Raw genomic sequence first — 13,031 nt, forward strand, 5'->3', positions numbered from 1 at the left:
GTTTTAAAGTAATATGATTGCACATGTATACTGTCTTCTTTTATTTTTTCTTTAAAACTAAGATATGTTAAGTATATTGATATGGAAGCATAAATACCATCAACATAGAATGGAGTTTGCTCAGAAGCTGAAATACACCAATGAGAGGAAGAGTGGGAAACAGAGGAGAGAAGAAAGATGGGAAGAGAGGGATAGGAGAGAGGGTAAGGGGGGAAGATGAGGAGGATAAGGAGGAGTGGAATGTAGAGAGAGGAGAAGGAGAAAGGAAGGGGAAGTAGAGTAGAAAAGGATGATGGAGGGAAGAAAGGATGTAGAAGAGTGGGAAACAGAGGAGAGAAGAAAGATGGGAAGAGAGGGATAGGAGAGAGGGTAAGGGGGGAAGATGAGGAGGATAAGGAGGAGTGGAATGTAGAGAGAGGAGAAGGAGAAAGGAAGGGGAAGTAGAGCAGAAAAGGATGATGGAGGGAAGAAAGGATGTAGAAGAGTGGGAAACAGAGGAGAGAAGAAAGATGGGAAGAGAGGGATAGGAGAGAGGGCAAGGGGGGAAGATGTGGAGGATAAGGAGGAGTGGAATGTAGAGAGAGGAGAAGGAGAAAGGAAGGGGAAGTAGAGTAGAAAAGGATGATGGAGGGAAGAAAGGATGTAGAAGAGTGGGAAACAGAGGAGAGAAGAAAGATGGGAAGAGAGGGATAGGAGAGAGGGTAAGGGGGGAAGATGAGGACGATAAGGAGGAGTGGAAGGTAGAGAGAGGAGAAGGAGAAAGGAAGGGGAAGTAGAGTAGAAAAGGATGATGGAGGGAAGAAAGGAGGTAGGAGAGAGGTAGAAGAAAGAGGTGTATGGAGAGCAGAAGAGCTAATAATGGGTTTTTATCTTTCTGGGCGTTGATGGCAAGAGGAACTGATGTAATTACTACTTAATACAATAGGATATTGGCTATGTAATAGTATACATGTGATTGTATGTTATGAAAATGGAAAATAAAAAAGTATATTTTGGGAAAAAAATAATAACAAGGAAATGTTAATGGATATTTAATGATACATACAGGTGTGTTACGGGGGGAGGGAATGCTTAGATATCTTACTTAACTGAATCTGTTTCAGAATATGTCATAAAGGTGTAATGTTATTGGAGAGCTATTGAAATTGTAAATGAACGCCAGGAGGTGGTTGTGTCTTTAAATATAAATGATTCTAGATCAAAAAACATGTTTAAATAATGGTAACTAAATGAGAATTGTGGCACAGGGATAGTAAAATACATAATTTTTCTTTCTTGACTTAAAATGTACAACTCGATTTGAATGAAGCACATGTAAGGATGGTGGAAAGAAACGCACGGAGTATATTTGTAACCAATCGATACGCTTTCTACAAGATGTAACGAAAGATGGTTCTTTTTTTTGTGTGTGTGTTTTTGTTTAACTAAAACAATAACAAAATTTTCTCAAAAAAAAAAGAAGGTTGCAAAAGGGGGGGGGGTGTCACATGACCCCAGGACACTGCAAATGTCATAAACGTGTTGTCAAGCAGCCGAATGTAAATCACGTGACCATGGGGATGCTGCGAGTTGTAAGTGTGAAAAATGGTCAGGTCCCTTTTTTCAATGCCCCTGTAACTTTGTACAGTCACTACGTTAACTGTTGTTAGTCAAAAACTACCTGTATTTTCTGCTGTGAGTAACAAAGGCGGGGAAAAAAATCTCATAAACATTCAATGTTGAAGTACTTAAATTAGTAATACCGTGATACTTTTACTGCTGTTGATTTCATGATGACATCCAAAGATTTCCCACCAGCTGCTCATCAGAGGGGCCAAGATTGTCAAATCTTACTTTCTTTTGACATGCATGCATAATTCAAAATAAATTGCCAGATTCAGACACAGCCTCTTCTGATTGTATATGAATATGCGACCGCATATTGGATTGTATATCCAGAATGCGGCCGCACGAGCGATTGTGGCTTAGTGGCTAAGGAGGAGAACCTTGTGGCTTAGTGGCTAACACAACTGCCTAATACAGCACAGGTTCAAATCCCAGTAAGGGTATGGCTAGCTGATGAGAGCTAAATAGCTTGAAATAGATCTATACTAGTCTCCCTTTATTTATTTATCAGCACAAATACAACACAAATGTAACAAAGGCAACAGTAAAAATATTGGGCTTCTGTCTGGATGGTGTCTTGTGACGAGCCGATAGACAGAGAATGGAATCCTCTCATATTTGGGCATACCAGGGGTTGTGACACTAAATACATACCTACTCGGGCCCTTGTGACCTCTAGGCTGGAATACTGCAATGTGCTCTACATGGGGCTGCCCTTGAAGAGCACCCGGCGACTTCAGCTAGTCCAGAATGCGGCCGCGCGAGTGATCGTGGGTGCACCTCGCTTCACCCACATAACACCTATTCTCCGCGAGCTGCACTGGCTACCTGTCGATCTCCGGGTACGCTTCAAGGTGCTACTTGTCACCCATAAAGCCCTACATGGTAGTGGATCTGGGTACTTGAGAGACCGCCTCCTGCCAATTACCTCCACGCGACCTATTAGATCTCATCGATTAGGCCTCCTCCGAGTTCCATCTGCCGGTCAATGCCGACTGGCAACTACGCGGAGGAGAGCCTTCTCGGTGGCAGCTCCGACCCTGTGGAACGATCTCCCCGTGGAGATTCGTACCCTCACCACCCTCCAGACCTTCCGCACAGCCCTCAGAATCTGGCTATCCCGTCAGGCCTGGGGCTAAGACTTTAACCCGCCCGAATGGTATGAATGTTGTGTTTTTAATTATGTATTGTCTTATATGTTAAAAAGTTTGTCTCCCCCTCCCTTTTGGGTTGTGAGCCGCCCTGAGTCCCCCCAGGGAAAAGGGCGGCATACAAATAAACTTCTACAATCTACAATCTACAATATCTAACAACAGCCTTGCTAAGGTGCTACGGCAAATTTTACCCACATCTGGCACAGTTTAAAGCTCCAGCCAATTTTTAAAGAAAAAAAAATCTTCCCTGTCTTAAAAATTTAAAGTCTAAAAGAAACTCAATTGTAAAGCTTTTATTTTATAAGCTTGAACAGACTAATGCATTCCTACCCCTCAGATTATTTGTGTTATAAAAACAGCAAAATAAGTTTTCAACAGAGGAAAGACCTAAGAAGGGAAATAGATCAGGGGGGTTCTGCATTCTGTCAAAAATCTGCTTATTAATCTAAATTCATAAACAGAAGTATTGTCAAGGGCACTGGACTTACATATACCTAACCGCAAAAAAAATCTGCTTGTTAATCTAAATTCATAAAAAGAGCTATTCTCAAGGGCTCTGAACTTACATATGCATAATCTTAAAACCACTTGCTGGAAATAAATGTTTTTTTCAATTTATAATTTCATTGAAGGATTTTTAACGGTGAAAACCACGAAAGAAAATAAAGGGAAAAAGTAGGAAAAAAGAAAATAAATTACAAGGAAGCAGCTTCTGATCTTCTTGACAGCTATAAATGCATTTATATCCCCCCTTTCTCTAAAATTACATCAAAATTTCCTTCTTTCCTTTCTAATCTTCAGACCATAAATCTCAAGTTCATTTTCTTTTTTCGGCAAAAAGTCCATAAAGCATTTGCAGTCACTAATAAATTAATTCAAACAAGCTAAGTTTGCCATCTCTGCTAGTTGTATGTCATCTTCACCAACCATTCTCCATTCTGGGTATTTCAGAGACTTTCCAATTTTGCATTTATTGCATCGGTATCGTATACTATATAAACATAATCTTCTGTGGCTCTTTTTACGTTTACTGTCCATTAATCCCAGCACGAAAAGTTCAGGTTTGAATTGAATGTTTTGTTTTTAAAATTCTTTGTATCACCAGACTGTGGGGGCGATATGCTGACTCTGTAAACTGCTTAGAGAGGGCTGAAAGCCCTATGAAGCGGTATATAAGTCTAACTGCTATTGCTATTGTTATCTGCAGTTCAGCGGTTCTAATCTCACCGGCTCAGGGTTGACTCAGCCTTCCATCCTTCCGAGGTGGGTGAAATGAGGACCCAGACTGTGGGGGCGATATGCTGACTCTGTAAAGCGCTTAGAGAGGGCTGAAAGCCCTATGAAGCGGTATATAAGTCTAACTGCTATTGCTATATACGTATATTTGAACCAGTGGTGGGTTTTCAAATGTTTTACAACCGGTTCCCGCTTTCGCGTGACATGCGCAGAAGCATCCGGGTGGGTGGGCGGAGCCTTCCACCACCGCTACTACTGGTTCGCCCGATCTGGGCTCTGATTTGAACCCAGAAATTTCTGGCTTTTTTTTACAAGCAGAGCAGGCATGACAAAATGACTTTTTACTTTTTACTTGGCAACTTTATGACTTGTGGACTTCAACTCCCAGGGTTCCTCAGCCAGCAACTTTAAGACTTGTGGACTTCAACTCCCAGGATTCCTCAGCCAGCAACTTTAAGACTTGTGGACTTCAACTCCCAGGATTCCTCAGCCAGCAACTTTAAGACTTGTGGACTTCAACTCCCAGAGTTCCTCAGCCAGCAACTTTAAGACTTGTGGACTTCAACTCCCAGGATTCCTCAGCCAGCAACTTTAAGACTTATGGACTTCAACTCCCAGGATTCCTCAGCCAGCAACTTTAAGACTTGTGGACTTCAACTCCCAGGATTCCTCAGCCAGCAACTTTAAGACTTGTGGACTTCAACTCCCAGGATTCCTCAGCCAGCAACTTTAAGACTTGTGGACTTCAACTCCCAGAATTCCTCAGCCAGCAACTTTTAAGACTTGTGGACTTCAACTCCCAGAGTTCCTCAGCCAGCAACTTTAAGACTTGTGGACTTCAACTCCCAGGATTCCTCAGCCAGCAACTTTAAGACTTATGGACTTCAACTCCCAGGATTCCTCAGCCAGCAACTTTAAGACTTGTGGACTTCAACTCCCAGGATTCCTCAGCCAGCAACTTTAAGACTTGTGGACTTCAACTCCCAGGATTCCTCAGCCAGCAACTTTAAGACTTGTGGACTTCAACTCCCAGAATTCCTCAGCCAGCAACTTTAAGACCTGTGGACTTCAACTCCCAGAATTCCTCAGCCAGCAACTTTAAGACCTGTGGACTTCAACTCCCAGAATTCCTCAGTCAGCAACTTTAAGACTTGTGGACTTCAACTCCCAGGATTCCTCAGCCAGCAACTTTAAGACCTGTGGACTTCAACTCCCAGAATTCCTCAGCCAGCAACTTTAAGACCTGTGGACTTCAACTCCCAGAATTCCTCAGTCAGCAACTTTAAGACTTGTGGACTTCAACTCCCAGGATTCCTCAGCCAGCAACTTTAAGACCTGTGGACTTCAACTCCCAGAATTCCTCAGTCAGCAACTTTAAGACTTGTGGACTTCAACTCCCAGAGTTCCTCAGCCAGCAAAGCTGGCTGAGGAATTCTGGGAGTTGAAGTCCACAGGTCTTAAAATGGCCAAGGTTGGAGACTTGGCTACAGATACCGATAGATAAGCAAGCCAAGTATGGGAAGGGAGATTTTATGTTCCCCCCGGTTCTTTCCCCACTAACCGTAGGATGAGTAGACATCCAATCCTCTGGAAGGGCCCATTTCTCGGGCTTTGAGGCTTCCTCCCCCTGGCCACAAAACCCGGAGCATCCAGCGACCGAACCTCCCTCTCCTCCGTTTGCTCCGTCTCCGCCGCGGTCGCCCTCCTGTTTTTCCATTCCCGATTCGAGTGTCATTCAGCTTCGTTCCGGTTGGTGTTTCAACCAAATAGTTCTCCCGCCCAACTTTTGAACGAGCTCTAGGGTTCCTCTTTTCAGCAAGCGAACTTTTCGTTCCTAAGAATATTTGCTTTCTTTGTCTCGTTCAATTTTTTTAAATTTCTTATTTTTTTAAAAAAAAAAACATCCTTCTTTAGCAGCTCTTGATTTGAAATTTTTTCTTGCAGGCGCCGATTTTTTTTTTTTTTTAAAAAAAACACCCTTCTTGATTTGAAAGGCATATTTTTGAGACAACAGAGAATGAGATAAATCTAAATTATTTTGCAATTCATTAAGTTACTGTGCTGGTTTCTACAGAATATTAAGCAGCATGATTAATCTCAAGCAACTAGATTTAAGTATCCCTATTGGTAGATGTAAATATTTCTGACTATTTACTTGAGACTGCTGCTAATATAAAAACATAATTTAAAACCCCATAAATTTACAGGGGGCAATATTGATATTATGTCAAGATTGATAAGAGGGATTGCTGTGTTTAATACCTTTAAGGTATTTCAAATGAATAGTTGAACTGCTGGGAAGGATTTTATGGAAAGGAAAACTTCGCAGGTATTCTTCATCTAAATAATGGTTATCATATGATGAGAAAGATTTTAACTTTTATGACTTTCAGTTTTATCACTGTGCATAAATTTTAACCTGTCAGGTGACTCTCAGACATCAAGACAATAGAATGTGAAACAAAGTAACAGAACAGAACATCTCTGAAAGCTGCACAAGAAAAACAAGTTTTTAAAAAATGACTTGGATAATGTGGAGAAGAAAGGGATATTTCTGTAAAGATTCTAGAATTTTAAGGATTCAAGAATTTTAAACATAAGTAAGCAATAGGTGTTCTGAATGTCTTTTCCCCACTGGAATGACCATTGAAATATGGATTATCAATTTTGAATGTTTGCAGGTGAAACCAATGAAAAGGTTTGAAAATAGCTAAGCACCCATAAATTTAGGTTTTAATAGGTGAGATATTTCCATACAATTGGATTTTAGCATCAAAAATCAGATCTCACGTAGCTATTCTATTTTCCTCTATAGACAGTGAGTGACAAAACATGGGTGAGTTACAAATGGAAACCCATATAATAAAGATTCCCTTCTCCCAGTAATAAATAGTGAATATTAACAGATAAAAGCAGCTGTGATATTTTAGAGTTTTTATTAACTTTGGGGTTTTTTAAATTCTGTTTTCTGTTCTTTGCACACATTCCTTCTTTACAGCTTTTTACATTGATCTGTCTGGGAACATATTTATTAATGCTGTTAATTACTAAATCAAATCAAATACATTACAGTTGTAAGACTGAATGTAAGGTTTATATGTTTAATTCAAATTGAATTTATACATCGTCAATTTATTTACGTAAACTAAAGAACATCAAATGCAAAAATCTAACAGGGAATATTTTTTTTTAAAAAAACTCTCAGTGTTGCAGATCTTTTGCTATTATTATCCTTATAACATTTCTATCGTTGAATATAAATTGTATTTTTCTTCAATAGAAATTGGAAGATTAAACCTGTCTGGAAACAATTTTGGGATCTTCTCTGAGTTCAACTGGAGGAAAAAAGTAATAAAGAACATCTGTTCATTCTTTCATTACTTCTTTTACAAGAATGGAAACTGTCAGTTATTTTGATTTTGTGTTACAAGTATGAAATTCTAGAAGTATAGTCTTGTTAAGTGCTTCCTAAAATTATTCCTATCAATGGAAATACTGAAAGGATTATGTTGTGCTTCCAGAGAATATTAATTGAAAATATAGTTTGAGAAAGGCAGCATCTTACAGATTTGATAAAATTACATTCTACTTAGTGAAAAATGGGTCCTTCATATATTTAAATGCAAAGCTACTTGCAGGAACTATCATATTAATTTCAATAAACAACAATAGCAGTGGTACAGAGGTGGGTTCCTATTAGTTTGCACCTATTCGGTAGAACCGGTTCGTCAAATCTACCGAACCGGTTAGAAGAGGTTCCACCAGTGGACCCGGAAAGCAGGCCACACCTACAGAAGAGGTTCCAAAAATTTTTTGAAACCCACCACTGGTGGGTGTGTAATGTCCCACAGTTATCTACACATTAATAATGATCTAGTAATATTTCCTTATACATTTTAGGGATCTTTCCTTACATATTTGGTGTTTTCTTTCATACTTTTGGATTTCTAATTTCTGTTTCCGTTAGTTGGCAATTGCTAAAACCAATCCCATGTGAAAAAGTATTCAAAGCCTTCTTGATTTTAATTGTCAATTTATTTATTCCTGCACATTGTAATATTTATTCATTTACATATCTCTGTTTTTCCACTGTTGTGCAAACACAATTCCAGCAGCTGCTAACATGTGTAAAATTAAATATATATTATACTCCCTTTCAAATAGCCAACAAAATATTTCTGGTTTTAATTCCATATCTTGCTTTACGATTGCTTCTAACCACTAACTTCTGAATAGCTACTTGGACCGACCTAAGTATTAATTCATAATTTCACATCTGGCCACATGGGCAGCAAGCCGCTCCCATCCGGTCACATGGGTGGCAAGCCACTCCCACAAAGGAGGCCACACCCACAGAGTAGGTCCCAACAATTTTTGAAACCCACCACTGGGTTTGCAAATGTTGCAAATGTTTTTACTACCGGTTCGGGCTCGCTCCCACCCGCGCTCGTGCACATGCGCAGAAGTGTCCGGGCGGGTGGGCAGGCTCTCCTGCCGCCACTATTACCAGGAGCAACGCACCACTGAACAATAGCAATAGCACTTAAGATTTTTATACTGCTTTACTGTGCTTTGCAGCGCTCTCTAAGCAGTTAACAGAGTCCGCGTTGGAAAGATGGAAGTTGAGTCAACCTCGAGCCAGTCAGGACCGAACTCCTGGAGTGAGCAATGTAGCCTTTAGAACTGCATTCTAACCACTGCGTCATCACGACTGTGTTTCAAACTGGATATTTGAGGATAAAAGAATTGCCGGGTACGATATAATAAAATCTGAACTACCTATGTTGCTGTAACATTGGTAACTGGACGCAATACAAAAGGTTTTCTGGAACAACTTTTTAGTCTTAACTGGTGAGGAATAGAAGAGATCATATTGTCATGTAATTTTTTTTTAAACTTCTATATAAATTAGAAAAAAAATCCTCATTTTAGAGAAAGCAAGTAAATAACCCCTAGTTAACTATAATAATAATAAAGAATATGTTAGAGCAGTGTTTCTCAACCGTGGCAACTTGAAGATGTCTGGACTTCAACTCCCAGAATTCCCCAGCCAGCATTTGCTGGCTGGGGAATTCTGGGAGTTAAAGTCCGGACATCTTCAAGTTGCCAAGGTTGAGAAACACTGTGTTAGAGAGAGGAAATGTTAGATGTCCTATTAATTGACTTTTTTTTTTAGAATATGTTATAAAGATATGGCAGATTGATTGAGACTGGGGGAAAGGGAAAAAAAATGCCAGCAGATGGCTGTGTTTTTGAAATCTTAATTAAATTAAAATGGTGGTATGGTGACAGTAAAATATACAAATTTTTAACATACGCAATTTAAACTGAATGGAATATATGTGATTGTGGAAGTAACGCACGAAATGTACTTGTGACCAATGGATACGCTTTCTACAAGATGTAATGAAAGATGATTTTTTTTTCTTTGTGTGTTTTTTTCTGTAATAAAACTAATAAAAGAAATTTCCAAAAAGAAAAAAATCCTCATATTAAACATAAACTGAGGATATTGATTTAAAATTGCCTGGATATGTCTTTGGTTCCTATCCTATTCTTCCCTCCGGAAGACTGTATGGATTATTTAATATTGCATCAGTTGTCATATTATAGTATATGAATGCTTTTTTTTCTTTGATTTATTTAGCTATTCTAGATCATCATCTTCATTTAACGACTCCTATTTATCTATTTTAGATAATTTTAGGAAAAGAACCTTTTTGTGTTTGCCGTTCTTGGTTCACTTGCAAAGGTAGATGTTGTCCAGTTGCTGCTAACATAACTGAATTGGGTGGTAGCTAATTTCTGCTTCCGTCAATGTGCACTTGAGTCCAATTAAATTTCATAGGCTGTCAAAAATGTACATCCTGGAACTGTATCCTGGAGATTTTGTGAGTGATCAGTTCTAGTGGATTGTACTGTTATAAAGACTAATTTGATTTAGCATTTAATAACGGCAGCAAGACTGTTGGTGGCGCAATACTGGAAGAAGGAAGACTTGCGTACTATTCAAGAATGGACATTAAAACTAACAAACCTAGCAGAGATGGCTCAAACATCAGCATATCTCAAGGATCACTCAAATGAGAGATATAAACTGGAGTGGAGAAGATGGATTGACTATACTCAAAATAAATACGGGACTGAGAAATTCCAGATAGTTTATGACTGAAGAAACAAGGAATGATATAATCTGTTTAGAGTTAGCCTAGCAAAGAGGAGTTAAAGCTCAAATGAAAGATGATACTAACTATCTTTAAGTTTATTTTAGAACATCTTTGTTAAAGATTTATACCCTGTATTTGTTCTGGGAAGTCGGGGGGGGGGGAGTGGGGAAGATTAGGGGTGGGTGGGGTTCAGGTGGGGAGGGCAGGTAAACATTTGTAAAAGTTTTTTTGTTCTAAAATTTTCAATTTAAAAAAAATGTACATTCTGGAACTGTATCCTGGAGATTTTGTGAGTGATCAGTTCTAGTGCAGTGTTTTTCAACCACTGTGCCGCGGCACACTAGTGTGCCGTGACATAGTGTAAGGTGTGCCGTGGGAAAATTACTTTATATATAGTCAATATAGGCACAGAGTTAAATTTTTTTTAACATTTTCTAATGGTGGTGTGCCTCGTGATTTTTTTCATGAAAAAAGTGTGCCTTTGCACAAAAAAGGTTGAAAAACACTGTTCTAGTGGATGCATGTGATTGATAGATGGTTAAATGAGTTTCTAAATTCTGAGAAGACTTCCATCAAGTGGAATGTTATTCACAGTCATACCTGTGTGGCATAACTACTGAGTAATGAGAAGCTTGGGAAATAAATTTGCCTGGGATTCAATTTCCCGTGAATCAGATCACACATGGTTTCCAGGCTGAGAAGAGGATGAGGGACTACTTGAAGAAGTGCACAAACGCTTTTGTTTCCCTTTCTCACTTCAGGCAAAAAAAAATGTATCAGATGTAAATCCGTGGCAAAGAAAGGGGAAATTGTGAATATTTTATTTTCTCTCTCTTTATACATTTGTATTAAATACTGATGAAAGAAATGTCCTTCTGGGTTCGGCTCCAAGTGGAGGAAAAGACACTGGAGACATGGAGGCTGCTTGGGAAGATGGTTTATTGGTGGACAGGACCACATGGCTTGAGCCCTGAACAGAAAAGGTGATTCACATGCTTCAATGTTGGTGGAGAAGAAGAGAAGGGCGGAGGGAGGGGCTTGCTAGGCTTTTTATACCCTGTTCAGTCCCACCTCTCTGTTTCCTGTTCCTGTGTAAGAAATGTACTCTGATTGGTTGTCAGACTCCCATGGGGCCATGCAGGGGGCTACTCTCTAGGCTGTGTTCTGAATCCAGGTTTGGTTGAGTTCTCAGATGCCATGTGGTGAGTTGGGTAAAGTTCCTTAATCCCATCCCCCCTGGAGTTGAAGTGGAGAAGCCTTTATTATGTAAAGGGACTAGCTTGGCCTTCTTAATGGCCCATTGACAAAGTGGGGATGGGCAGGAAGCTACAGGCAGCTATTCTGTCTTTTAAAACATGTTTCTTTCTTTTCACATCCAGAGAAATATTCTGCCTTTTCAATATTTCCTAGGATATTTCATTTTTCTGGGAGAGGGCTGGGTGTTAACTTCCTACAATACTAACACTGCTGCATTAGAAATAGATCAGTGGGATTGGAACCATATCAGTGGGACGCCTTTCAGGCGGAACACCAGAAAGTTGGAAATGGTTTCCCCCTCCCATTTTTAAAAATAAAAATAAAAAAAAGCATTATAAAAAAAGCATTAAAATTCAAAACGACCCCTGTATTGGTCGTGGGATTGTTGAGAGAAATGTCCTTCTGGGTTCAGCTCCAAGTGGGGAAAAAGACACTGGAGACATGGAGGCTGCTTGGAAAGGTGGTTTAATGGTGGACAGGATCACATGGCTTGAGCCCTGTACAGAAAAGGTGATCACATGTTTCAATGTTGGTGGAGAAGAAGAGAAGGGCTGAGGGAGGGGCTTGCTAGGCTTTTATACCCTGTTTAGTCCCACCTCTCTGTTTCCCGTTCCTGTGTAAGAAATGTATTCTGATTGGTTGTCAGACTCCCATGGGGCCATGCAGGGGGCTACTCTCTAGGCTGTGATGAGTTCTCAGATGCCTTGTGGTCAGTTGAGTATATTATCATGCCTTTCTGTAGCTGCTGGTGAAGTCTTTATTATGTAAAGTGGACTAGCCTGGCCATCTCAATGGCCCATTAACAGTGGGGATGGGCAGGAAGCTACAGGCAACCATTCTGTCTTTTAAAACATGTTTCTTTCTTTTCACATCCAGAGAAATATTCTGCCTTTTTCAATATTTCCTAGGCTATTTCATTTTTTCTGGGAGAGGGCTGGGTTATATATGTTAAAAGTTTGTCTCCCCCCCCCCCATTTTAAGTTGTAAGCCGCCCTGAGTCCCCCCAGGGAAAAGGGCGGCATATAAATAAACTTTAAATCTAAAAAAAAAAATCTAAATTATAACTTCCTACAATACTAACACTGCTGCATTAGAAATAGATCAGTGGGATTGGAACCGTATCAGTGGGACGCCTTTCAGGCGGAACACCAGAAAGTTGGAAATGGTTTCCCCCTCCCATTATTTTTTTTAAAAAAATTTAAAAAAGCATGATAAAAAAAGCATTAAAATTCAAAAACGACCCCTGTATGGAATGAAATAGACAAGAACATGAATGCAAGAAAATTCTTCAGGACTCCCAACATGGTCTTTGCACCAATCTGCTAGCCAGATGCCTGGGATGGTCCCTTTCTCGCTTGTGATTGGTCGGTTCGCGCTTAGCCTTATTATTCCCGGGACTTCGGGGCGACCGCGGAGAGAAAGGAAAGAAAGGATGAGAAGGCGCGCATGGTTTGTTTTGATTCGCGCTCAGAGTTAGCCAGGAGCTCAGGATTGGCTGCAGGTTTCGCCGCCTCCACCAATCCGCCTTTGGCAAAAGCAGAACTCCGCCCCCCCTCACTCCTAATTCATTAAAAGAAAAGAGGGAGGGGGGAAGAAGCGCCTCTTCGTTGGA

The 13,031-nt window shown here is 40.0% G+C and overlaps 1 protein-coding gene across 1 annotated transcript in view; it reads right to left on the reverse strand.

The window, feature by feature from the left end:
- The window catches only part of LOC116523667 (tRNA-splicing endonuclease subunit Sen15-like), a 15,872-nt gene extending 10,142 nt beyond the window's left edge, over window positions 1-5,730 (reverse strand). Inside the window, exon 1 of the mRNA XM_032238794.1 lies at window positions 5,557-5,730. Within this exon, the coding sequence (XP_032094685.1) occupies window positions 5,557-5,730 (174 nt within the window). The remainder of the gene's footprint in view (window positions 1-5,556) is intronic.
- Window positions 5,731-13,031: the final 7,301 nt, after the last annotated feature.

This window comes from Thamnophis elegans, unplaced genomic scaffold, assembly GCF_009769535.1.
Source record: "Thamnophis elegans isolate rThaEle1 unplaced genomic scaffold, rThaEle1.pri scaffold_88_arrow_ctg1, whole genome shotgun sequence".
Taxonomy (NCBI): Eukaryota; Metazoa; Chordata; class Lepidosauria; order Squamata; family Colubridae; genus Thamnophis; species Thamnophis elegans.